At 46.1% G+C, this 27,960-nt stretch overlaps 1 protein-coding gene across 1 annotated transcript; it reads left to right on the forward strand.

Moving 5' to 3' along the window:
- Positions 1-6,849: 6,849 nt before the first annotated feature.
- Positions 6,850-27,496, forward strand: LOC127603588 (CMP-N-acetylneuraminate-beta-galactosamide-alpha-2,3-sialyltransferase 1-like). The gene is made up of 7 exons (XM_052069948.1): positions 6,850-7,097; positions 19,640-20,203; positions 22,131-22,324; positions 24,306-24,485; positions 26,201-26,246; positions 27,064-27,183; positions 27,257-27,496. The coding sequence occupies exons 2-7, from the start codon at positions 19,925-19,927 to the stop codon at positions 27,428-27,430; spliced, it is 993 nt and encodes a 330-aa protein (XP_051925908.1). The 5' UTR covers positions 6,850-7,097; positions 19,640-19,924; the 3' UTR covers positions 27,431-27,496.
- The last annotated feature ends 464 nt before the right edge of the window (positions 27,497-27,960 follow it).

Consider the following 27,960-nt stretch of genomic DNA (forward strand, 5'->3'; position numbering starts at 1 on the left):
ACAGCGGACAGGGACAGTCGCCGCATGAACGTTTAATACATGTTTTTTGTGTCTTGTCAAAGGGATGACAAACATGAATCGGAGCACTCGAGAGGGGGGGGGGGGGGGCGGGGGGGGGGGGGGATTATTAAACAAGCCGTCCTCCACATCCTCTCCTTTGCCTTATTACGAAACTTTCAAGATATCAAGGGAGAGAACTTTGAAAAGTAGGTTTTTAATTCATGCGTCCCTGCAGTGATTTCATCTCTCATTGAGCATTTGCTTCATTTAACTGACACGTCCCGACTCCCTGTAAGCCTCATCCTATTCATTAAAAAAAAAAAAAAAAAAAAGGCCTTCGTTTTTGAAAGCAAAGTATTTTTTGCGGCGATAAATCCAAGGAGATTTTGTTAACGCTGGTTTTAAAAATGCTCTAAGCGCAGCGGTCTCGTCTTCAAATATGCAAGCCCTTCCAGCACGTCCCGCCTTTGAAAACTTTTAATTACAGCCACGTGCGTCTCCTCCTCTAAACTTTCTACCTTATCATCAAGATGCGCGTGTAGCATGTTTCCGATTCTTGACTTCCATCCTTGGGGGAGGGTGCTGCGGTTCTGCCGTTTTATTTTAAGGAACTTGTAATTGACGATAATGTTCAGTGGCGATGTTGGAATTTCAACGTTATTGTTCTGCTGTCAAATTGCTGGGTGGAGAAGTGAGTATGGCGGATTGACATTAAATGACGGAGCGAGTAGTCAAATCATTGCATTCAAGTGTGTGGTTTTTTTTTTTTAATCCATCCATCCATCCTCATCCGTGCACCTCAAGCACGACTCCAAAATGTACCCGTTACAACTTTGTAACCCACCAGGCCTCCTGTGCGCCATCAATCGTGCATGAGTAGCTGAAGCGAATACTCGGTCCCATTAGCGCATTATAGCAGCGCGCGGCGAAAGCAGGCTCCGTGCACAAGCGCAACCCCGGAGAATACCGCCACGTTCGCTTCACTGTCGCATCCGATTAAGAGACACCCAAGGTAGATGTTCGCTCCCCCGGGCTGTGGAGATGACAGGAGCATACGCAATGTGCCTCCGAAGGTCATAGCTACTCTGAAAATTAAATGGACTTACTGAAATAACCTTTTCAACTTTGGATTCCGCGCTATTTTTGCGGCAACGTCCGCTACCGCGACGTATCATCAAGTTAATTTGTGATGTGACAAATAAACGTGTGCAAAGAGGTCCAGACCCCCCCATGAATATGTTAATCACCGAGATAGTAACTCGAACACATCATTATGCATCACTGCTCTTTATTGCCTTCATTTTTTTTTTTTTTTTACATATCAAACCGCGCTTTAAAAGAGTGACTCCATTTTCCGCAAGTTATTCATTAAGCTCTTTGCCAGGGTGTGATTTGTTTATCCTGCCTTTCACGGATGATTAATCCGAGCGCAACCTTGGAACAAAACAGCTGTCGTTGTTTACCCCCCCCCCCCCAAAAAAAAAGTTCAGCGCAAGCCGAAGGCAATAACCATGCATCCATTTTGCAAAATTATAGGCCCTCGCGGCGGCTTGTCGCCGAGGAAAATCCTTCAGACTGTGAAGTGTTTAATTGAATATTTGCATCTCCAGAGGTAAACGCCATTGTATTTCCACCCCCCCCACCTCTTTCATCACACCCCCACAAGCCACTATGAGAGTGAGAGCCTCTTATAGAGAGAAGTCTTCTAATGAAATTGATTTTTTTTTTTTTGTCTTTTTGGACATTCAGGCTGAGTTTTTCAAGCTTGCGCAGCAGCCAAGTCCCCAGCGAGAGATGATTCATGAACCAGCAGCTGGCTGTGCCAGAATGGGGTTCATCTGCATAGAACGAATGACTCCATCACTTCAGACAGCAAAGGGCAAAGTCCACCGCCGCATCTTGCTCGACAAATTGATATTTTCTTAATACTCTCGCTTGGGTGTGCTTTATCTGCTCATTTATTGTCACCGGAAATCAAACCTGCGGCGATTCATATATCTTTATCGCCGATGGATCAAATGAGAACGGCCGAGGTCGCTCGGTATCGCCACCTGTGTCTGAAATTTCCCCCTGCGCTTCACCTTTGAGTGTTTCACTTCCAAGCGTTTCATATTCTGCCCGCACCATTTTTTTTTTATTTCCTGGACCTGGCAGGTGGCTTATCAACAGTGCACAGCTGGCTTCAACACACATGCAGCATATGTGCCAAACGGCCCGCCATCCAACAGGAAACGTCATGGGCTGGCACTGAATTGTTGGAATTAGTTGTTTTGAAGGAAACTTTGCCATTTTTTTTTTTTTTTTAGGATTCAAATAATCAGCCGGGCGGCCCGGTAGTCCAGTGGTTAGCACGTCGGCTTCATAGTGCAGCGGTACCGGGTTCGATTCCAGCTCCGGCCTCCCTGTGTGGAGTTTGCATGTTCTCCCCGGGCCTGCGTGGGTTTTCTCCGGGTGCTCCGGTTTCCTCCCACATTCCAAAAACATGCGTGGCAGGCTGATTGAACACTCTAAATTGTCCCTAGGTGTGAGTGTGAGAGCGAATGGTTGTTCGTTTCTGTGTGCCCTGCGATTGGCTGGCAACCGATTCAGGGTGTCCCCCGCCTACTGCCCGGAGACAGCTGGGATAGGCTCCAGCACCCCCCACGACCCTAGTGAGGATCAAGCGGCTCGGAACATGAATGAATGAATGAAAAAAAATAATCAGCCAGCGTCATCGGTATAAATGACTTTCTAATTGGAAATAAAGAAAAGGTGGAAAATACATTTAGGGAAATAAATAAAATCAGTGGTTGCTTTTGTCTTCAAAAAGCCTGCCTTCATCTTTATGTGTTAGTCGTCGCTGTTTCCTGCCTCTCCGCTGTATTCTCTGGTGGAGTGCATGATGTCGGGAAAACATTTTGCACCTCTCCTTGATCGAGGGGATTTAAAAAAAAAATAAGGGCTATCAAAGGAGATTAAGGATAAGCACACCTTTGAGTGTGCTGTAGTGGGAAATGCGGATTTATTTCTTTATTTTGTGGAGAAGGATGCGTGATGTTTGTTATTATTTTTGGCTTGCCTTGCTGTTCATCTCTCAGATGAAGCATCACTAATTACGAGATATCCGTGAAAGGGGAAATCGGAATTTTTCCCGGCACGGTGGATTACAGGGGCTGCGTCAGCCAACACAAACCAGATTTGGTAGGCAGGCTGCTGGTAGATCTGGCGGCAAAGACGACGCCCTCTTGCTTTGATCACCGCAGCCTGGGAATGAATAATGCACATGCTGAAGACTTTTCATGCACTTCCAACCTGTTGGGTGCGTTGCTCCCGAGAGAGCTGGAAAACGGGCAGGACGGCGGCCCCCCCGAGGACCGACTTTGGACAACCCTGGTGTAAAGCTTCCGCAGGCATCCCAAAATATTTTTTTTAAGTCACTGTAAACACCCTCATTAGTAATGAATAATAATCAATAAAGCGGCCCGGTAGTCCAGTGGTTAGCACGTTAGCTTCACAGTGCAGAGGTACCGGGTTCGATACCAGCTCCGGCCTCCCTGTGTGGAGTTTGCATGTTCTCCCCGGGCCTGCGTGGGTTTTCTCCGGGTGTTCCGGTTTCCTATATATTGCATATCATCCGCCATCAATCTGCAAACCGCCAACATTTTTTTGACCTAAAACCCTCGCAACTATTTTCCTCTTCCCGAGAGCGTGTTGGCTTTCCATCTTGTCTGTAAATTGGATGTGGGATCAACGCACCCCCCTCCCCCCCCTTTCCGCCGATAAAAAATGAAAGACACCCGTCGAATCCAGAAACGGGCCAGAGGCACACCGCAGCGATGAATTCCTGTGGCGATACCAAATTGTATTTTCCCCCCCTGGCCGGCTCGAGGATGTATAGTCTGTAATTAATAAACATGAGGCTGCGTGACATCTGGAAATGCTTTGCGTGTCCTGACTGGGTGGGAGTACACATGCAAAAACACAACCAGAGGGCAGATTGTGACAAGAAAACGTCGCCCCGCTCGACCTTTGACAGCCTGTTTAACCTCGCCTCGGTCGGCCGCGGGGGGGTTTTAATTCCACCGACGCAAATGGGCGCAAATGTAAAAAAAATGAACGAGCAGTGTCAAAATGCTTTCTAAGGACCTCCGATAATGAAAGACACAAAAAAATAACATCAGGGCTGGTTTGAGGTACTATTTAGGCAGATCCTCAACAACCCCCCCGGGGGGTAAAGAACAGATCCCGATTCCAAGAAACGTACCCCGGAAAGCGTTATTTTCTGGCCACACGTCGAAGCAACGGGACCAACGTAAGAGCTTCTCCGGCTGGGTACTGAACTAGCAGTCGGGGACGGGAAAACGTCTTGACAGGTGGCAATTTGGCAACAGCGCGCCGGTGTCAATTGGTGAGTCACGGGCAAGATTCAGCTATCAAATGCTTCCCCCCCCACCCCCTTTCTTCTTCCGTCTGAAGGATATCTGAAAATAAATTGAAAAAGGGGAGCATACAGTCAGTATTGGACCCACCCTGTGTGTAGCTTGGCTCAATATAAGTCGGTCTATCACTAACCTACGGTACTTGCTGTGGTAACAAAGTCGTCATTACCAAAAAAAAAAAAAAAACATTTGCGATCATGAACATAAAACATGTAAAAAAAAAAATTCTCTCATAACTGCGCCATGGTGACATATCTTCACGGCACGTAAAAAGTCAGGAATTATGTACGCCCCCCGGGGGTGGACATGATCTCACCTGAGATGGTCCCTGATAGCAAAGCGTTTTTTCCAACTTTGATCTATAAATTATTGAAGAGGGAGATGAAGAAATGCAGTGCAATTATTCACCCGCTTCCTCGTAGGAAAGGAAGTCAAGCGGTGCGTCTGGATGGATATAATCGCGTTATTACATTTTTATACTGTCGATATCTTTAGAAAAATCGTGTCATGCCTGAAATGGCTTTACGTGTCTAATCAAATCCCAGTTTGTATTGATCTCCCGCATCGAAGAGGGAATTTTTTCTTTACAGCTCGCTAATGAGTTCAGCTCACAGTTTGGTTGGGGGTGGGGGGTGGGGGGGCGTTAACGTAAAAAGCAAAGATGCTTTGGTTTAGCCGATAATATATGATGGATCAATGTTGTTTCGTCTTTCACGCATCTCTAAGCAGGGATGAGTTGCTGCTGTGGGAATCCAAACTGCAAACTCTGCTGTAATGTCTGAAGCGCTGCAGTGTGTACACAAAGGCCCCCCCCGCCCCCCCGCCCGTCGCCTTTTTTTTTTTTTTCCTTCAAGGTCACTTATAAAAGAAAAACGTCAAGCGAGAGAGAGGAGGCAGCTCTTGGTTCTCGCTTGAAATCCTTGTTGCGATTTTTTTTTTGCCCGTCTATCAATCATGTTTGAATTACGGCGGGTTTTGTTTTTGCCAGCGCTTTCTGATTTCCGTTGTCTTCTTCAACTCACCCCGACGTAGATGCACAACCTTCATCCAGCTGGAGTCCAGATGGGCTTACACAATGTCCAGGCTCACAATCGCACAACCCCAATGCCTCGCACGTTGTGAAATATTCATGCAACCGAGGACATTCTGGGCTGTCATGGTTTCGAGAGAAGAGTACGAGGAATGTATCATAAAAATACAATCTTTATTTCTTAAGTTTGTCATTACACGCTGACGTAAAAATTGCATTGACCTTCGTGTGCTCAGCTGGACTGTCGAGTCGCCATCACGAGCGTCGCTCATCCATCTGTTGAACGGAAGACTGAATGCAAATGTCGGCAAATGACGGTAACATGCATCCGGGGGAGCTTATCTTTTGGATTAAGCGAGCATTTGTTCCGAGGTGTGCCGCTGACAAATCAAAGTTGCATTGAAATAAGATGGAATCTCGACGTGTTCGATAGCAAACAGGCGCTCTCTATTTTTGTCCGGCGACTTCGCTGCTTTAAAAATTGCTGCTCTGGGATTTGGGATTGACTGCATTTGAATGTTTGCTGTGACAACATTCTCTGCCTCATTCATCTGATATTCAAGAGTATTTTTCTTCCCCCCCCCCCCCCCCCCCGCCCCGTGGAGCCACTACACAACGATTTATCATGATCCGTTATTTTACAACAATTTGTATTTTATACTCCTCACTTTTTTGGACCTGGTTCTACGGTCTACACGACTCAACAAATTCTCACCATTCCAACTTTAACGCATTTAAAAATTCAACCCACGCGGGTGATTATTTTTGTCATTCCAAAAATTCAGGTTTCGCACAATTTCCCACATTTTCACCCTCCAAAAATATCCAAAGACACACTCAGCATTAAAAAAAATAACTCCCATAATTGCCATTAGAAATTCAAAATGCTCTGATCATTCAATTCACCTGAAAAAAAAAACATAGTAAAATGTTGGGATTGGAAATGTGGTATACAGAAATCCCTCGTTTATCGCGGTTAATGGGGGACCAAAACCACCTGCGATAAACAAAAATCCGATAAGTAGCGACCGATTAACTTAAACAGGTAAAAAAAATAATAATTTAAAGTCCGCAAACGGATGTGACTCGCTAGTCACATAGAGCAACATATACAGGACTGTACTCCATGTATATTATGTATATACATGTAAAAAGAAAAAAATATATATATAATTTTTTTTTACATGTTTGAAAAAAAAATCCGCAATGCTCTGAACCCGCGATAAACGAACCGTGAAGTAGCGAGGGATCACCGTTTTTCTATATCGTTTCTTAAAAATGACAAAATGAGATTCTCTCGACGTGTGTGAGGATGCTAAAGGGCGTGTAAGCCTCCCCCTCATTGTCCGAAGGCGACACCTCCCCTCCCCCCCCCCCCCTCCTTTTAACTCCTCCTCCTCCAGAACGCGTGGACGTGTTGTTGGTGTCAGGAGGACCAACCTGCTCTTTGTGCGCAGCCTGCGAGCAAGGTAGGAAAGGAAGGAAGGTGGCGTGGTAGGGAGCCGGTGTGCGGTGTGCTTTTTTCTCCTCCAACTCCTCGCTGCGGCGTTACCTCTCGGCATGCTTCTGCCGGCTACGGGACCGCGAGGTGTCGCGTTGGAATAACGGGACCGCACACACCAGAAGCCCCCCGGTGCTATCGTGTTAAAGTGAGTACACGTCCAGGAACGACATGTTGTCTTTTTTTACACTCAAGAACGGGTTGTTAAATTTTGCGCATATTATCTTGGTGGTTTGACGTGAGGGAATGTGAGTTTGTTGGGGGGGGGGGGGGGGTGTTAAAGCTTGCAACTTTCTACTGTACATTTGCATGCACAGTTTTTGATTTTGAGCCTTTTGATTGGTAAATCCACATTTTAAAAGCATTCCCTTGCTGGGTAAGTCATCTTTAGGACAAACACTTGGGCTTTAGATTTCATGCTTTTAAGGCTGCTGGTGGCATGCCATGTATTGGTCAGCCGCCCCCCCCCCTCCCAACACACACACATAAAAAAGAAAAAATGCCTGCTTGTATTGCAGCAACTGTTGCATGCAGTATTCTTTTAAAACAGAAATCACTTTCCACATTCTTTGCTCGAAAGGTTGTAACAAGTCAATGTATGTCCGCAAAACAAAGAAATTCGGAAATACCCAAATTGTGATTATATTTTTTGCATATGTAGAAAATTACCGTTGTCCTGTGACAAATATGTATGTGCATTTTTTTAATCTTACATTTTATTACGTAAAAGGGGTGTCCACGTTTTGTTAATGACCAAAAAAAAATGTCAAAAATGGATGTATGACATGGTCAATGTGCAACAAACAAAACGTCAATCTATAAATTGAGTAAGTTGAAGTAATTAAAAAAACAAACGCAACATTTGGAGATCCAAAACATGGTCTCTGGAATTTTAATTTTGGTGTAAAGCACTTTGGTTATTTGGATGAAAATAAGCATCTAAAATTTGGACTGCGATGGCAACCGAGAACTTCTTTTGGGTGTAAAACGTGACTTGATCCTCTTTGCATCATGTCATTTGGCAAGCCGAAACCTTGGTGCATGAGTGTTGACAATCCCATGCCTGGATTGTGGAGCAGATGTCCCCCCCTCATTTCCCTAATGAAGATGTCCATAGAATGCTGCGCCGTTTCCCAAAATTAGAGCCCCCAACCACTCACCCCCACCAGCACCACCTGCCTCTAAATTCACTTCGCTGTTATAAATAATAAGCCAGCCGGAATACATTAGCTACTGTGACCTTGAGAGACCGCTGTGCTGTCTTTCAAGAGGAGGGTTGTGGGGATGGAGTGGGGTGGGGCTGGGGGGGGGGTGTTGTAGGGGTATGGGGGCACACGTGCGGGGGTGCCCAGTCGCAATTATTAACAAGGGCGGTTCTATGTTGAAGCGACTAAAAGAGAGCTGTTTTGGACCTTGTCACTCATCCTTGCTGCTGATTAGCAATCATTTAATTAAGGGGAGGGGGGGGCTTTTCTCAGCGTTATATCACAAGCGCAACGAGATGGATAAAAGTCGCATGAGAGTGCACCATTCCAATGCCATCTACAAAGTTTCAAGAAAGTTTCCCCAATGATTCAGCTTTGTATTTGCTTCACTGTGGTGTGTGTGGGCGAGGTTATCATTTGAACATTTTTCTTCCCTCTGGTATTCATCTCCTGACTGAAGAATCTCAGCAGTTAAATTTTCTCGCAAGGTCAAGTAGCACGACTTTCAGAGTGTGGAGTGTTCGCACTCCCCTAGGTGGCGACCTCGTGTGTGTGAGTCATGCAAAAAACGAATTAGACAGTAAGCCTGATAGCTTAAAAAAAAAAAGTCAAAGAACAAAAAGTGGAATTTGTTTCCAGTTCTGCCTTGGTGGAGGCATTCCAAGGAGCCGCAAATACATCTGACAGACCAGAATGGTTGTTACAGTCGGCAGTTAGAGTGCCACCTGTTGCTTTGGCATACGCCCGAGAGACTATGAATGCTCATTTGGAAAGGGATACATTTTTGTTCCTTGAACGGGAAGTTGGGAACATTTGTTCTTTTTTTTTTGTCTGTAAGGACAAAATATTGGAAATGGCAGGAGATGAGGGATTGTGTTCTCTCCCTCTGGGCTAATTATTGGACTCCAAGGTGACTGTTTGTATCTTTTCCAGAGCCAAAAAGGTACAGCGATGTTCCCAGGTTGTTGTGCGCCAAGGTCTGGCCAGCATCACTTTTGGGCCACCAGGGAACTGTGCCAAATAGATTGCCTTCCATGCTCTGTTGTATTTTTCCTTCACTGTATCTCCCCAGCTTTGCTGATTTCCACTTAACTGTTCTGGCTGTTATCCAGATGACAGCTCAGCAACACCCCCCCCCCCCCTTCCTTATTTTTTTGATTTCTTAATGCATGAACACGGGGGGCTTATATGCTCTTGGACGCATGGAGCATACACCAGAAACCTACTATATTTGGATAACAAGCGCAAGGTTGGCCCGGATTCCTTGTAAATGGTTCCCAGATGGCGGCCCGGTAGCCCAGTGGTTAGCACGTCGGCTTCACAGTGCAGAGGCACCGGGTTCGATTCCAGCTCCGGCCTCCCTGTGTGGAGTTTGCATGTTCTCCCCGGGCCTGCGTGGGTTTTCTCCGGGTGCTCCGGTTTCCTCCCACATTCCAAAAATATGCATGGCAGGCTGATTGAATACACTCTAAATTGTCCCTAGGTGTGAGTGTGTGTTCGTTTCTGTGTGCCCTGCGATTGGCTGACAACCGATTCAGGGTGTCCCGCGCCTACTGCCCGTAGACAGCGGGGATAGGCTCCAGCACCCCCCGCGACCCTAGTGAGGATCAAGCGGTACGGAAGATGAATGAATGAATGAATGAATGGTTCCCAGATGACGATTTAAAGGCGGTGCGCTAACAGCCGTCCCAAAGATAGAAATGCACTTAGGAGCCTCCTGCAATTTGGCTTTGCGTTGATGTTTAACACGCTTTGGCAGGTGCCTTCAGACGGAAGCTTTAAGCGGACCGTGACGGCTGAGCAAAAGTCATATGCCACCTCGCCTGCAGTTTTAGATGTTTGTATCTGTGGTTTGTGGTTTGCAGTGGCTAAAACTGCACGGGATCATATTTGGAGGTGCAGACATGGCGCTGGTAAGCTCGCAGATGGTCGCAGGCCGCTGGATCTGAGAGGGGCAAGTCTGCTCCACTGTGGGTGTGGTCAGAGCCAGCTTCAATCACGGCCAATCAAAGCTGTCATTCTCTTTCAATGCGGCAAAGGAGTGGCGCACTCGAGTCTCGACATGGAGCAGCACACATCTGCGCTAGGAGGTGCTAACCCGATGACGCCTCAACATCGATCGTTTGTATGGAAATCTGGATGAGCTTCTTTATTAACTTTTAGAGCGGGCATGACAAAAACATTTCCTGTTCTTTTGTTGCCATCATTTCCTCCATCCATCTGTCGTGACAAAAAAAATAAATAAATAAATAAGCAAAAATATCTCTTTATTCTTATATCTCGAGTCGAGTCAAGTCAAGTCGATGAGCTCGTGTCCGGAGAAACTCCCCATGGCTTCCTTCTATGTATATGTAAGCAAGACCTCATGACAGACTTCCGATGTGCTGTATTGTTTGAAGGACACAACTAATAGTCGGGGCCTTGCGGCTCCACTGTAGGCAGCCTCCGCCTGGTAGCCGCGATAATTGGCGGGCAAAGCTGTAAAGCACCTGGCCAAGCCTTTTAACCCTGGCCAGCCGCTCCTAGGAACAAAATAAAAAGCCCCCCCGCCCAAAAAAAGAGGATGGACAAAGTAAAAAGGAGTGTTTGAACAGCAACTTAGAATTGGAGGACAGTGTGACAAAAACAAGTAGCCAGGCTGTTAGCGCGGTGCCGTTCGACACTACTGCAAGCGCAATAATAAACATTATATACAGCGCATTAATATTTCAGCCATCTTTTCGGAAATATGGTCTATTGGATGTGATTAAATTGTCCAGGTGTACATCACCATGTGCAGAGCGAGTATAAATCCATAACTGGGGCCAATAAAAACTTGCTCGGTAACCCTGACAACAGTCTTTTGTGGCATTACACCAGACAGTCAAAAAAGGGCTTATTGTGTCCCGCTCCGCCAAGCGACTTTCGACTAATTTCCTAAAATGCGTCATGCCTTTGTTCCCTACTCATGATGTGAATTTGCAACGATGGCGTGTTATAGCCTCGGGGCAGACCAGCTGCGAGGGGAAAATGAATGAAAACATATATTAAGGCGACAAGGAAGAACACTTGACGGCACTAAATGGGCTAATCCGAATAAATGGCCCTATTGCTGCGGTAATTACTGACAAAATCATTAGTTCCTCTCATGCTTCACCACCATCGGCGCTTAATAGCAGCCCATTTACAGACGTTGGGAAAACAGCCTGTTTTTGATGATGAAATGGAATCCTCCTTGACTGGAAATGGAGAATAATTTCACTGTGGAAGGTCATCTCAGGAATAATAGGAGAGGAGAAATGTAAATGGAGCACTTTGCCTCACCGTGAGGAGCACCTGAGACAAGCTTGGTGGGAGCATCAAATGCTTGAGTGAGACGACGGCCTGGAAAATGGTAACTTTTCATGACATTGTGCTGCTCCTGAGGTAAATCTGCGAATTAGCCCCCTGGTGGCGGTAGGCTGCATTACAGAAGCACAGAACGTACATGGAGTTGCTCTCAATTGGTCTGGAAGCTGCAGCGATATGAAATTATTCTTCTTCTTCCTAAATACTATCAATACTTGCTTCAATTTGTTGAGCGCATTGTATATGAATAAAAAGTTTGCTCAACTGAACAACGTTTGCTCTCGACGTTTGTCGCTCGTTGCCTGCGATGATTGCGAATAATTGCTGTCTTTGCTAATTCTGTCATCGGCAGTGCAAGTACATCAGGCTTTGGCTACAGCCAAGCGCGCATATCGCACGTCCACACAGGCGTGTTCTCATTTCCAGCTTTTTATTGCTTTCGGCGCTAAAATGAAAAAAACCTATTAATCACACTGGAGGTTTTTTTTTTTTAAAGCCTTCTAGCTACATTTTCGTCTGGGTATGTTCAAGAGCGGATAGAAAATGGTACAAATACTGTGGTCACACTCATCTAACACGCTCTCATGCTAACGCTAAAAAGTCACGTTACGGTGGAAGAAATCCGTGTATTAGTGTGAGAGAATTTTAGCTGTGTTTTAGAACGCGTTCATTTCCTTTTTGTTTAAAAGGGAGCGACTTCAAAAAAAACTCAGTCATGTGTGTTTTAGGTGCTTAGGTTGTGCGACCTCAAAATGCTTCTTTTCCTCATCACTTTTTGGGAGTGCATTTTCTTGCATAATTAACCGGATGGCGGTTATTTTTAGGGGAAAGTGGCGTCGGCCTCGCCGCCGCGACCGCACAGCCCGGAAACCTTGTGAATATGCAATATGCAAATGAAGTGTTAACATTCTCCAAAGTGGGAAATCTTCGGCTTCCTCAGTGTCGGCGCATATATATATGTATGTATGTATGTATGTATGTATGTATGTATGTATGTATATATATATGTACATAGGCGGCCCGGTAGTCCAGTGGTTAGCACGTCGGCTTCACAGTGCGGAGGTACCGGGTTCGATTCCAGCTCCGGACTCCCTGTGTGGAGTTTGCATGTTCTCCGTGAGCCTGCGTGGGTTTTCTCCGGGTGCTCCGGTTTCCTCCCACATTCCAAAAACATGCATGGCAGGCTGATTGAACACTCTAAAAATTGTCCCTAGGTGTGAGTGTGAGCGTGGATGGTTGTTCGTCTCTGTGTGCCCTGTGATTGGCTGGCAACCAATTCAGGGTGTCCCCCGCCTACTGCCCGGAGACAGCTGGGATAGGCTCCAGCACCCCCCGCGACCCTAGTGAGGATCAAGCGGCTCGGACGATGAATGAATGAATGAATGAATATATGTACATGTACACACACACACACACACACACACATTTTTGCTAACTAGTGTAACTCCGCCCCCTTGAAACTGCTCATTTGAAATGAATCGGTTTCTCGCTTGGATGAGCACTGAAAAGGGCAAGATGAGACGAGAGTTGTGGCATGACGAAAAGCCCGCCTTCACTATTTCTTCACAATCAATCGGTTTCTCGCTCAAAATGTGGCGTTTAATGCACAATTTACGCGTCAAGACGGCATTAGAAATGTTTCATGACAGGATACTTTGATTCAACCTCGAACCTTACGTATAATAAACGTGGGATCTGCTTGGTTGAAATAAGTTTTCTGCGTGCAGTACTGACGTTGTTAAGATAAATGCCAATCTTGACAGATTTGAACAAAATTCACTTAGGATGACAGACATGTTCATCACAATTGGAAGATGGAATGAAAAACTGGTTCTGATTCAAGTTCTAGGAGACCAAGTATAGGTTTGATTCTGCGTCACGTCTGAGCCTCCCGCAGGGACCATCTTGCTCTCATTGGGGCCACGTGACCTTCAAGAGTGTGTCGTTTCCATTTAGGGCTGATCAAACGCTTCGTTTTGGCAGCGAGGCTAGCGCGGCGCGTGTCGCTATCAAAGGAGAAGTAGCTAGCGACCGCAATGAAAGCGACGGGGGCCCTCACCTTCGCTTTATCAAAGCAGCTGCCAAAAGTGGGGAGAAAAAAAAGTTTTCTGCTCTTGCGCCCAATTGGGATTGGAGTCCCCACCTGTATTTTAGCCCCCCCCCCCCCCCCCCCACACACACACACATACGCTCTCCCTGTCAGATTAGCCTCGGCACTTTGACACCCGCTGGTAATCAGCTTAAAGGATAATAGCGCCATTTATTGAGTTTTGCTTTCTCTCCACCGGCCATTCATCTCCTCTGGGCAAACCTTTAGTGTCGCCCTGGGCAAATTCAAATCAGCACTTTTTATTGCTTGTTTCCCGAGTGCGGGGTTTTAATAGAACCCCGCCCGTTTGATGGCCTTTGGGTTAGCGGTTATTCAGTTGACGCTAATATAGCCGCCGTCATCTGCTGTTGGCTCTCTTTGACCTCGGGATATAAAATGGCCTCTTTTAAAATGACTTTATTCGGTTTTCAATTGTGAGTTCTAACTTTGAAGACTACGGTGTTCTGGTTTGATAATATTGAGATGGGGGGGGGGGGGGTACGAACAACCTGCAGTGGTCAGATAACACCCTGGCCGTATAGATTGGACGAGATACAGCTAACGCTTCTTTCCGAGGACGTTGAGGTGATTTAATGCACCCCGTCTTAATCCCACACACTCGCACATACACTGTAAGTGACATGCTATGCCTTGGGGGGTGGGGGGGACTTTCTTCGCTTACATTAAGTATAAGTATAAAGTCTCCTTGGCATTTGATTTCGGTCCGGTAAATGGCACAATGTAGCCCACGCTGGAATCTGTTGACATTTAGTTTTTTTTGTTGTTCTATTTTACAATCAGCGCTTTGTATTTTAACCTCCTCCACCCCCCCCCTTTTTTTTAATGACCAGGAGGAACTTACAAAGAAAAAAAATGCACGGTTGCTGAATTAAAGTTAAAAAATACCGAGCACCAGACATTTTATTTCAGGTCTTTATTTATGCAAAGGTGCATGTCACTAAATTTCCCCATTGTGGGACGAATAAAGGTTATCTTATCTTATCTTATTTCAGAGACAAGAATGCGGCGCAATAGCGAATTGAGGTGCGGCTTCGATGATTAGCGGAGGGATATTGGAACAATTGGTAGCATTGATGGGATTTGTTGCTAGCTTTGAAACAACCTGGAAGTTAATGAGATCTTTCAAAATAATGGTTTCAACCAAAAAATAAAAATAAAATAATAATAAATAATGCTATCACACCACTCTGGCAATCACATGACTTGGTTGGTTCCAGTTTGAGCAAGCAAGCAAGCCATTCTCCGGAGAGAGCAGCATTTCATTTGAGGTTCATCCGAAACACCATCAACCCCCCCCCACCGACCTGATTGACATGGCGAGAGCGAAATAGCTCCCAAAAGGAGAGAACGGTTTGTGTAGTGAAGCGCAATCCAGCCTCATTAAAGCTTGTCGGGAATGAAACAAAGAGAGATGCAGTTGTAGGACAAGACGTGCTTGGCGACCGTTTCCTTTTCGAGCATCCTGCCAAATTGTCAGCCAAATCCTCCCGAGTCTATTTCCACATTGTAAACTGGTGCGGCTCGGCGTTTTAATCTCCCTTACACGTCGACGTCACGTGTGATAAAAAGTTCTCCCTGCCCGTGTTAACGTCATTAGCAGCGCAAACAAAAGCACGCCAGAAAAGGTGAACAATGACAAAAAAAAATGCAAATGGATGTGATTATTTCCGTGTTGTTCTCTCCCCATGCTCATGATTAATGGGACAGTCTGGCTTGGAGATGGAGAACTCCCTTGACAACGCGCATTAATAACGAGGCCGCTTTACATTCTCGGCCTATCGGCGGAATTGCAGGAAGCCTTCTAAAACCGCGGCTAAAGACGCTGAAAAACATGCAAACGCATTCGGCGGCTCTTTTTTGTTTAACGCGGAGACGGATGTCCCATTTCAGATTGACAAGACACATTAATAAACCCCGCCCTACATTCTTTTTTCACCTTGCTATCAATTCCTCTCCGTTTTGGAGGTAAAGTAGCTCTCATTTTTTTTCTAAAATTAGTGGCAGGTTAGCCTCGCCCATGCCGCGCTCGGCTTGCGTCAAGCCAAGAGCAAAGTGCTGCGTGAGTGTTCCAAAATGGCCGATTGGGGCCGACAATTGACGGTGTGACGGCTCAATCTCGAGCTGAACTGCTTTTTGCTTCCGTTCAGGGACGCCGGGCGACGGAGGCTACTCTCCGGGGAAATGTCGGCGCTCCGGGCTGCTGCGCGGGTGACTGTGTGAAGGACATTAAGCGTTAAAGCTCAGAACACGGGAGCGTGCTGAGCAGACGTTTGCTGCCATACACCTGACTACAAAGTAAGCAAGCAGGCTAGGAATAATAAAACGAAGTACCCGTGAAGTTAAATCGGAGATTTGTTTCTAAATTCGGCGAGGTGGTTTCGACAATAATTGTTGAAAGCGTGGGCAAAGAGCGAACTATTTAATAATTGTGGAAATGCCTTAGAGTGCCTCATTGTCAACCATGAGTGCTCGCATGTTACGGAGATGAGGCAGAAGGGCAAAAAGTGTGACATGAGAGGCAAAACTTAAAGAAAAAAATCTTTCAACTTTATTCATTCATTCATTCATCTTCCTAACCGCGTGATCCTCACTAGGGTCGCGGGGGGTGCTGGAGCCTATCCCAGCTGTCTCCGGGCAGTAGGCGGGGCACACCCTGAATCGGTTGCCAGCCAATCGCAGGGCACACAGAGACGAACAACCATCCACGCTCACACTCACACCTAGGGACAATTTAGAGCGTCCAATCAGCCTACCACGCATATTTTTGAAATGTGGGAGGAAACCGGAGCACCCGGAGAAAACCCACGCAGGCCCGGGGAGAACATGCAAACTCCACACAGGGAGGCCGGAGCTGGAACCGAACCCGGTACCTCTGCACTGTGAAGCCGACGTGCTAACCACTGGACTACCAGGCCTCCTTCTTTCAACTTTATTTCGTTTTTAAAAACAAACGATACTGTGTGAAAAAACAGAGCATCACAAGGTGGTCCAAATCAATACCTGGACTGAAAAACAAATGCTAGCTGGCCTTTAAATTGTCAAGAGCAAGATTACCACTCGGGTCTGATTTTAGCCGGTAGACTTTTGTAGAGTAGCTTAAAAATTCAACGCCATATGCCAGAATGAAACATGAGCTGAAGCTGTCAGTGCCTCGAAAGATTTGACTTTGGACCTTTCTCGCAGTCAGACTTAATTCACCCCTCACAAGAAAGCACGAGTGCTTATCGTGCGTTTGGGTTTTTAATCCGACAACAGATCTACCTTCGTATCGGCGAGCTTTCACTTCTTCGCTTCCTTTAATCACGTGAACAGACTTCAATGCACTCTGAAAGCCTCTTTATGCACTCGAGCAAAAAAAAAAAAAACAGCCGCCGCCGCAGTCTTCTTCTTTTTCTTTTATATATGAAGATAAAACCCGGCCTGAAAGCCAATATGTGAGAATAAAAATCTCTCGAGTAAAGCGCCGAACTTAAAGCCTCTGCGGCTTTGCAGTTGCGATGCCATCAAATGTGGAAAAAAAAGTTTCATTTCACATTCTGTGTTACAGTATTCGTTTTGGAATGGGCGAAAAGATCCCTCAGATGAAATCTGAAGTTCTGTTCTACATTTTTTTTATGACCAGTTTAGCCTGATTTTTATTTTTTTTACAGGAAAATGTTGCCAAAATGCATAACTTTTAATTATTTACTGTCAGTATTTCGATTCACGTCTGGCAGCCCATCCGCCACTTGCATTTCCTCGCGTTCTTGATGCTCGGCGTTCAGCTGTACTTATGCGTCTGATTTATTTATCTACAGTCGTCTTTGTTCCTATGTTTTGTACTCGGCTGCCGTGTTTTCGCTTGATGGAATACATGTCTCGTCAGGCCTTCAGCTCCGTCCTGCCAAAAAAAAACAGACGTTGACATCACGCAAGACAATAAAAATTGCATCCAAACACGACAGCAAACGTCACAACCAGTAATCGTACGCACAAAGTGATCTGCAGATCCCAATGAGTATTCCGCTTTATAGGAAGTGAAAATAGGACAAAATATCGAATGGGGCCGCACTCGTTTTTCAGCTGTAACGGTTTCCATTGTGACTTTTGCGATGACAACAAAGCAAAGGCGGCAGAAATGGTGAGTGTGCTCTGCAACTGCACCAAAAAATTGCTGACATCTTTCCTATATCTGGAATCATAGCCACTGGGTTAGCATCACACGTGAAGGCCACGGCGACACATGCAAGTATTTTTTTAACACCCCCCCCCCTCCCCACCCCAAAGAAAAAAAAAATCAGCACTTTATTCTCATTTAAATTATTCTATTTCTGACACCAGAGCCGACACGGGCACCAAATAACCGGAAATAACATGAAAGAAATTGCTGGTATGGTAGAATGTGAAGTGCATTCACTAAACCACCGGTGTCAAAGTCAAGGCCCCGGGTCCAGATCCGACCCGCCACGTCATATTATGTGGCCCACTTAAGCATATCATGTGTCATCTTCAATGATCCTTGCTAAAATCTGTCCCGAAATGTCAAACTGTTTAATAATGTTGACATTTTGCAAGAAATGTATCAAAGAATGACAAACATTTCTGTAGTTTATTGAAGAGTATCTGGATTATACTGCCCGCAGGTGGCTAAGCACTCCACATGGGGCAGGACATTGTCCATTGAACTGAAGCAAAACGTGTCAAAAGCTGAAATGTCGTTCTTTTGAAAATACAGTGCTTCAATCGCACCTCAAGTTGGTGTTTTTTTCTGAAGAAAAATAGGAAATAGGCAAATGTTACGTTGTACGCCTCTACCCACATTACCTTGAGAATGTTATAATTTTAAAAAGAATTTCATTTGATAAAAAAAAAAATGTAGTTGTACGCTTACAATAAGCCTTGCTGAATTGCATCTTTGTTGCTCTAAATATTGCTTATTTTGACACACGGCAGCAGCTCCGCCGACTGTTGGTTTTTCAGTCCCGGCAAATCAACTACCGGTAATAATTGTCATGGAGTCGAGGCCTGGATTTTGTGTTTGCGCATTCAATGTACGTATGCTGTCATTTTCTGCCATCCGCGAGTTGAATGTCACCTTGTCTTACTGTTTATTGTGCATGTTAAATTGCTCCATGTACAGCACTTTGTATGCAGCGATGGCTGTTTGAAAGTGCTCGAGAAATACTCTTGACTTGACAATAATTCAACCTTGATTCTATTTGGGGGAGAAAAACCCGACGCTTTTTTACATCGTCCCACTACAGTACAACTCCTCTACAATGAAATCAGGTTTGCAGCCAGATATTTTTCACAACAGGGGTCTTTTCACAATAGCAAATTTTATCACACACTGGCTTTAATGCATGGAGATTTTTTCACACAAGCGGTATTTGTGCACATGTAGGTTTTGTTGTAGAGGAGTTTCACTGTATTTGAAAATGTCCTGTTTTCTCAGTTTTATGAGAGAGAAAAAACATTTGTTAAGACTTGTTAAGACAAAAAGGGCAGGTTGAGTGTTTCTAGCCATCACTTTGCCTCGTATTACTCCCTCCCTGCGCCGAGTTGATCGCACCACATCATGAATGGGAATCTGCCGTCAGCTAAATAAATCATTTACGAAAGCCCAAACGTCCTGGTTGGGAAGACCCCGTTTGAATGCCGAGAGCAAAATGGAAAAACTCCGGCCCTGTGGGAATGCTGGCATCCAAGAAAATACAGGCCTAATAAAAGCCATTCAAGCTATTTGTCAAAGGCCAAATGATGTACTGTATTGATACGGTGTTAGTGGAATGCAGTAAAACTGCACAAGCGATTAACAGGAAACTTTATGGAGCGCTGGCACATGTCCCAAGAATGAATAGTAAATACAGTGAACCTCCATTTGTTGTGGAGGATGCCTCCACACACATCCAAACACGTAAAATATTTTTTAAAACGATTACTTTGCATGTTAGTTTTAAGCTCGATTGTATTTTGAAACTAATACTGTAGTATTTGTTCTCAGTTTATGTTGTTGTGGTTTAGTGGAACTAATGTGGAAACTAAAATGTCCTTTTGTTTGCATTTTAGGTAGATGATTAAATGAACGGATGACCCGCCAGCCGCTGACCTTGTTGAATCGACGCGGGAGCGAGGCCAGCCGCATGAACCTCATTAGCCGGCCCGGACGATATCAAGCAGGGAGCAGTGAGATTTGATAAAAAGACGTTTGGCAAAGCAAAGATGTGAAAATCAAGCCGAGGAGGATGCGATTGCTTCTTTCCGAACAACTTGCGCAATTGAAAATGATTCCGAGGCTATTTTTATCTTGGGCGGACTCGAGGTTCCCAGCCGAGTGACTGCCGGCGCGACAGCATGACGCTTCCCAAACGCATGAATTTGAAGACGTTGGCGGTGCTGTTGTGCATCGTGACCTTCACCACCTTCTTCTTCGGCTACACCTTGCAAGAGCCCTCCAGCTACTTCTTCAAGTACGCCTTCCACTCCTCCGCCAAGGCCCCGTGCGCCTGTCGACGGTGCCTGACCGAGGCGGAGGATGACCCCTGGTTCACAGAGCGCTTCAACCAGTCCGTTCAGCCGCTCATGACCAGGGACAACAGCGCGCTCTCGGATGAAACCTTTAAATGGTGGCAGGTACCCGGAGCCCATTTTTATCCGTTCATGTTTTGTAGCGTTTTTACTCATTAATGTCGTGGGGAGTGTCGGTTTCTGGTACGAGCAATATGTGAGGCGGCGCGGTCGTTGCAATATGTTTTTCCTTCGGTCTGGGTGGGGGGGGTGTCTCGCCACAAGTGCGCCAATCAAGCTCGGATTGTCACTGATGAACGAGAATTTTTTTTTTTCACTATTTATGCGAGGCCCCAAAAAATTCCCTGCACCAAATTTAGCTCGCTGCCTCCTCAAAATTCACGACATGCAACCCCCCACCCTACCACGTTTATCGAGAAGGCAGCCGAGTGAATCTCCTCTCCCGCATTCACCTCACACCATGTCCAATTAGAGGCCGGGGGGGGGGGGGGGGGGGGGGGAGCGCAGGGTTGCCTCTTATCACAAGCGATTTGAGCAAATGCTTCTCAGACGACGCCCCACGAAGCAAATGTCCCGCGTGTCGGCAGTTGACTGGCAATGATGTCAAAGGTCGCGACCTTTGCATGAGTCCGAGCTAATACGTGTCAAAGCTGCACAGAATGCAAGTTACAGTACCCTATTTCCTCAAATAGTGGTTTGCTGTGCCCACAGTGGCGGCCCGGTAGTCCAGTGGTTAGCACGTGGGCTTCACAGTGCAGAGGTACCGGGTTCGATTCCAGCTCCGGCCTCCCTGTGTGGAGTTTGCATGTTCTCCCCGGGCCTGCGTGGGTTTTCTCCGGGTGTTCCGGTTTCCTCCCACATTCCAAAAATAGGCGTGGCAGGCTGATTGAACACTCTAAATTGTCCCTAGGTGTGAGTGTGAGTGCGAATGGTTGTTCGTCTCTGTGTGCCCTGCGATTGGCTGGCAACCGAATCAGGGTGTCCCCCGCCTACTGCCCGGAGACAGCTGGGATAGGCTCCAGCACCCCCCGCGACCCTAGTGAGGATCAAGCGGCTCGGAAGATGAATGAATGAATGAATAAAGTTGAAATATTTTTTTTTTAAGTTTTGCCTGTCATGTCACCACTTTTTGCCCTTCTGCCTCGTCTCCGTAACATGCGAGCACTCATGGTTGACAATGAGGCACTCTAAGGCATTTCCACAATTATTAAATAGTTCGCTCTTTGCCCACGCTTTCAACAATTATTGTCGAAACCACATCGCCGAATTTAGAAACAAATCTCCAATTTAACTTCACAGGTACTTCGTTTTATTATTCCGAGCCTGCTAGCTTACTTGTAGTCAGGTGTATGGCAGCGAATGAATGAATGTGCCCACAATTATGTTGCAAGCCCGTACAAACCGCGCCGTCAACCAAAACGGCAGCACCCGCCAGAAAAAAAACGTCAACGGTCTCCAGTGAATTAAACTGGACACGGCATGTCGTAAATGAGTTCCGTTATTTGGGGGGGTTATTCGATTTGTAGTAGACTCTGAGGTGGGTCTCTGCGCAACGTTGCGTGCATCCACGCAAATCTTGCCCGGGCGCCGTGTGGCTTTTTCGACAATATGGCCAGTGAAGGTCTTGCGATTCAAAGCGATTTCAATCCAGCAGCCGCCTCATTAGAACGCGTGGAGTGTTTCATGTATGTCAGTCGAAAATAAATTCCGGTAGGCTCTGAATGAGCCGTCGTGTGGGGGGGAAAAGTCTCATCCTTTCCATTTCCAGCCCGCTTGGCACAAATAGCGGGGCGCACGCACACGCTGCTGCATTTTATTTTATCTGCCGTCTCAGCGAGTTGAAAGCCACCAGAGACGACCGGGCCAAAAGCTCCCACCTGAGGACGCGTCAGTGATGCGTTGGCCTCCTGACGCTCCTTTGCCCTTGTTCAATCGCTCCCACTTAAATTTAGCCCATAGCAAAGTGCATACTCTGAAGCCGCTGTTTGTGTCCCCCCCCCCCCCCCCACTCCACACACACACACCCCACCAGTCGCTACAGTTGGAGAAGCGGCCGGCAAACTTCAGCGAGGTGGTGGAGGAGCTTTTTCAACTCATTCCCGACGACATGCTCTACGCAGATGCCGGGCCCAACCGCTGTCGGACCTGCTCCGTGGTGGGGAACTCTGGGAACCTCAAGGGATCCCAGTATGGACGCCTCATCGACTCGAGTCATTTCATTATGAGGTAAATAATCAAGCCAAGATGTTTCTTCATGCAACTTATTCCAAGGAACGAGAAACCGTTCAGGGCGGCCCGGTAGTCCAGTGGTTAGCACGTCGGCTTCACAGTGCAGAGGTACCGGGTTCGATTCCAGCTCCGGCCTCCCTGTTGTGTGGAGTTTGCATGTTCTCCCCGGGCCTGCGTGGGTTTTCTCCGGGTGCTCCGGTTTCCTCCCACATTCCAAAAACATGCATGGCAGGCTGATTGAACGCTCTAAATTGTCCCTAGGTGTGAATGTGAGTGTGGATGGTTGTTCGTCTCTGTGTGCCCTGTGATTGGCTGGCAACTGATCCAGGGTGTTCCCCCGCCTACTGCCCGAAGACGGCTGGGATAGGCTCCAGCACCCCCCGCGACCCTAGTGAGGATTAAGCGGTTCAGAAAATGGATGGATGGAGGGAGAAACCGTTCAATGATGTGAAAATTGAACCCGCCATTTTGAGAGAGTCAATCCAGATCTGAGAAATGTACCAAAAGAACTGAGGAAAAAGTGTACCAGTGGAACCACAAGAGGCTTGCATTAAAAAAAAGTATATATATATATATATATATATATATATATATGAAGGTATAATAACACACATCGGCGACTTCAAATCAAAGCAATAAACACTTAGAGGCGATATAAATCCTGTGGCCAGTAAAATAAAAAATTTTTTCTTCCCAAACGTGGCTGCTGCTGCAGCACAGTGTCACGACGCAACGGCATTACCGCTTATCATCCGGCCCAGCCGCCGTTGTGACAGCGCTGCGCCGTTGTCTTGCCGATTCAATTAAACGCCACCGCCGCTGAGACACACGTTCTCTATCCCGGCCATTAGTGCAGCGCCTTGCCGCATGGCGCTGGAAATATATTCTCCGGTCTTTTTAATTCAGCCCAGCGTGATATTTGCAGTCATGCTTGGTTGGGGGAAGGGGGAGGAGGAGGAGGGGGGGGGGGCGTGGTACTGAGCCAAAAGGTCACAGCAGCCACACATACAGTAGTTCAGCAAACAAAAGCTCCAACAATTCATTAAAGAGAGAAACAATAATTTGCGGTCGTTGTGTGCATATCCATTAGCAGAGTGCTGCCCTGCTGAAAAAAATGACGGCACCCCTTCGCTCCGAAATAGCAATGCCGAAAATACCAAATCAGAATGGTGATCATGCGCCGCGATACGTCAAAGCCGTCGCTGAAACTCTGCACCCAAGTCGCTGTGAATTGAGGGAAAAGCTTCAGCCCTGTCTAATAGAAATAAAGTGCTTTACTGCCATCTTGTGGTATCAAAAGGTAATATATAATACACTATATACACACACACAGAGCAAATAATTATGCTCTAAATGTGACATTCTTTCTGGCAAACTGTAGCGTCATATGGCCGTCCGTGAGCATTTCCAAACAACATTTTTTGGAAACACAGCTGAGTCAGTGACGCCCCCCCCCCCCGCCCCCCCCGGCAATGCCATGACATCATTGCTATCTTGTGCGGAATTTCACCTTTGATCCTGCCGTGAACTGTTCTGCATCTCAGCATTTACAGAGATGTCTCCCCCCCCCCCCCCATGTGTCCATTATTAATATACAAACACAAAAGCGCGGATCCTTTACGAGCCGAGCAAAAAAAAAAAGAAAGTTTCTGTTGAACCCTGAAATCTTTTATGAGCCTTGATCCGATGTCTCCGTGCGCCGAATAAAAACGCTCCTCTCTGGGATGAGTCAGCCAGAAGCATAAGCATTTTTTTTAAGAACTTAACCTTAAGAAGACCGGCAGTCAGCGTACGAAATGAGACGGTAGTGAAATACCGCTGACCTTTAAAGTGTTTACTTGCTTATTACGTTGCTGCGTGAGCTCACACTGCGCTTCAAACGCAACATTTGAGGATACTGTGAGAAATTTCTGGGAAAAAAATAAACACGTCGAGGTTACTTACATCGCTTGAGATTTTATTTATTTTTTTGCTTCAGAATGAACCAAGCTCCCACGACGGGGTTCGAGGAAGACGTGGGTGCAAGGACGACGCATCACTTCATGTATCCGGAAAGTGCCAAGGATCTAGACAATGCCACCAGTCTGGTGCTGATCCCCTTCAAGACTTTGGACCTGCAGTGGATCATCAGCGCCCTGACCACAGGCGCCATTAAAGAGTATGCGTGCAACTATTCAATCTACACTCATCAATATTTCAGTATTAAGAAACAATCGTGAGGATCGTGTGAATTGTTTTGTTTTTTTTGGGGTTCACACAAATTGTAGTTTGGGGGGCCCTAAAACGGTCATTGAAGGTGGAACAACTTTAAAATATATAAACTATTGGCATTTATGACGTTGAAAACAAGAGTTAATCCTCCAATAAATTCCTCCCCCGCCTGATAAATCCTCAATGGCCAGTGGTTTAATGACTGAACCTTCCTGATAGTAAAACAAGCAAACAAAAAAACAAGATAAATGTATACTTCTGCCTATAACTTGGCACCAGAGGTAAACCCAGACAAATGTGTCTCATAAAGGTGCAGTCGCTGCCCGAATAATCATTCTGCATCATTAAATGTCATTTTACAAGATAAAGGATTGCACCGTATAAGCTGGAATTGTGTGTGTGTGTGTGTGTGTGTGTGTGTGTGTGTGTGTGTGCGTGTGTGTGTGTGTGGTTGTGTGTGTGTTTGATTAAAGTGCACTCTCCGTCTCAAGATGGCTGTCCTGAAGTTGAGCAAATTGAGATTTGGGAATGTACATAAACTATACAGCTTCCATCCTATTAAAAATAATTAACAAGAATTAATAAGTTTTTTTTTTTTTTAAATAAAAGTTTGTCCTTCATTCCGTATTTTTGCTGTTCATTCTTGGGTGCCTCCTACGCGAAGTATAAGGTATACATTGATGTATACAATACATACAACACAAAATATATATATCTTGTATATCTTGTATATCTTGTATATCTTGTATATTCATTCATTCATTCATTCATTCATTCATCTTCCGAGCCGCTTGATCCTCACTAGGGTCGCGGGGGGTGCTGGAGCCTATCCCAGCAGTCTCCGGGCAGTAGGCGGGGGACACCCTGAATCGGTTGCCAGCCAATCCCAGGGCACACAGAAACAAACAACCATTCGCACTCACACTCACACCTAGGGACAATTTAGAGCGTCCAAATCAGCCTACCATGCATGTTTTTGGAATGTGGGAGGAAACCGGAGCACCCGGAGAAAACCCACGCAGGCCCGGGGAGAACATGCAAACTCCACACAGGGAGGCCGGAGCTGGAATCGAACCCGGCACCTCCGCACTGTGAAGCCGACGTGCTAACCACTGGGCTACCGGGCCGCCCTGTATATATATATATATATATATATATATATATATATATATATATATATATATAAAATGTAAATGTAACTCCCACAAACTCCATTTTCCTGTTTACCATATTAATGATCATAACCACTCCATCCCATCTCCCTCATTTGTATGCCAATGAGGTGGACCAGCTCGTGAATGCTGTCCAAGCCCCGTTGCGCTTTCACACACCTTATCTGCCATTTTTACGCAGAGCTTTGCAGTCTTGGTCACAGTGACACGCGTATGAAAAATGATGCAAACATTTTACAAGATAATCCAAGCGCGCATGAATTCAAGTCATGTCCTCCCGTTGCATTTAATCAGCTTTGTTCGAACAGGCGTGACACCGGGGCCATCATCGCCTAAATGAGACGGGAGGCATCTGCAGACGACTGAATCGTGGGTGTGCCACATAACTGGAGGCGTAAACTGGGCTGTAAAATGTAATTGATGGCTGTTGTCCAGGTGACGACAAAACACACTAACGTGCTCTTTGTTTTGTCTCTTCCCTAACTAACAGCACTTACATTCCTGTGAAGTCCAGGATTAAGGCAAACAAGGATAAGGTAATGTTATTTCCTTTTCTTTTTTTAAAATTTTGTTTTTATGATTCAAGTATTTAATTTGCCTGCAGTTTATGCAGCGATATTCATCGGCAGTTTTCAATACTGTGCATGAGCGCACACCACAGCATAGGGGGAAAGAATATGTAAATGAGGAGATGGGCAACTGATTCGTTGACGATTACTACCGAGGTGTTCCAAGTGTTAAATGCAAACATCGTTTTTGTGTGTATTTAAAATTAAATCAGTCTATTTGAAGGCAGCGGCCCGGTAGTCCAGTGGTTAGCACGTGGGCTTCACAGTGCAGAGGTACCGGGTTCGATTCCAGCTCCGGCCTCCCTGTGTGGAGTTTGCATGTTCTCCCCGGGCCTGCGTGGGTTTTCTCCGGGTGCTCCGGTTTCCTCCCACATTCCAAAAATATGCGTGGCAGGCTGATTGAACACTCTAAATTGTCCCTAGGTGTGAGTGTGAGTGCGAATGGTTGTTCGTCTCTGTGTGCCCTGCGATTGGCTGGCGACCGATTCAGGGTGTCCCCCGCCTAACTGCCCGGAGACAGCTGGGATAGGCTCCAGCACCCCCCGCGACCCTAGTGAGGATCAAGCGGTTAGGAAGATGAATGAATGAATATTTGAAGGCAGCGGGGTGGACTCTGGTGGTTTAGACAACACCGGTGATTCTGAAAACACACGCTAACCACTTCACTTGCATCATCAAGAGATTTTGATTAGCCCCACGACGCAATTCCAATAAAGCAAAAACCGCAACCGGAATCAATTATATTCTGCAATTAATGATTGTTGCTTTATCGAATCTTCTGAAGGTGTTGATTTACAACCCGGCATTTTTCAAGTACGTCGATGAGTCTTGGCTGGAGGGGCACGGACGTTATCCTTCCACCGGCTTCCTCAGCTTGCTGTTTGCTCTCCACATATGCGACCAGGTAACACGGATGCGACTTTCAGCCGGATTCCTCATAGAACAACTCGCGCATACTTTTGTGTTTCATATTGTAGGTGAACGTGTTTGGATTTGGCGCAGACCAGCGTGGGGACTGGCACCACTACTGGGAGGAAAACCTTCTGGCCGGCGCTTTCCGATACACCGGAATCCATGATGGAAATTTTGAATCTAACGTCACACATCTTTTGGCAGACAAACACAAAATCAGAATGTTTGAAGGGAGATGATGGCACCGGGTACTCGTGTGCCATGCGATGAATGTCTGTGAAAAGAGGAAAATCTTTTTTTTCTACGTTTAGAAAAAATTGGAGCAGATGACACTGGCCACTTTATTAGGTACCCGGTCGCATTTAAAAAGGATGCTTATGCACCAACAGGAATCCTCAATTTGGACTTTTAGTCTTTATTCTTACTCACCAAGACGGCACAGGTTCCATTTTCCCTTGTGGAAGGCAGCACTTCATCACTGAGCCACCGAATTTCACTTTGTCACTTTACCGTAAATATGGCCCCCGCTGCATCGAAAACCTCATCAAGTAGTCCATGCGAATCTGTGTGTCCAGCAAAACTCAGTGCGGCTCTGCTTACCATTTGGCTTGTTATCCCTCTGCGTCCAGACTGCAAATGAACGGCGCTTGTCCAATGCTATAACGGGATTATTTTAATTACATAACAGCAGGCTGAAGTGAAGAATAGTTTGACAGACTGTTTGCTGGTCCCTCTCTCTGGAATGACCTCCCACTGAACATTCGGCAAG

Source organism: Hippocampus zosterae, chromosome 7 (genome assembly GCF_025434085.1).
Source record: "Hippocampus zosterae strain Florida chromosome 7, ASM2543408v3, whole genome shotgun sequence".
Classification (NCBI taxonomy): domain Eukaryota; kingdom Metazoa; phylum Chordata; class Actinopteri; order Syngnathiformes; family Syngnathidae; genus Hippocampus; species Hippocampus zosterae.

Excerpts from the sequence above, each read along its gene's own strand:
- LOC127603588 (XM_052069948.1), top strand. The coding sequence starts at position 19,925 with ATGACGCTTCCCAAACGCATGAATTTGAAGACGTTGGCGGTGCTGTTG. Across the intron at positions 20,204-22,130 it reads AAACCTTTAAATGGTGGCAG|TCGCTACAGTTGGAGAAGCG; the intron begins GTACCCGGAGCC and ends ACACCCCACCAG. Across the intron at positions 22,325-24,305 it reads TCGAGTCATTTCATTATGAG|AATGAACCAAGCTCCCACGA; the intron begins GTAAATAATCAA and ends TTTTTGCTTCAG.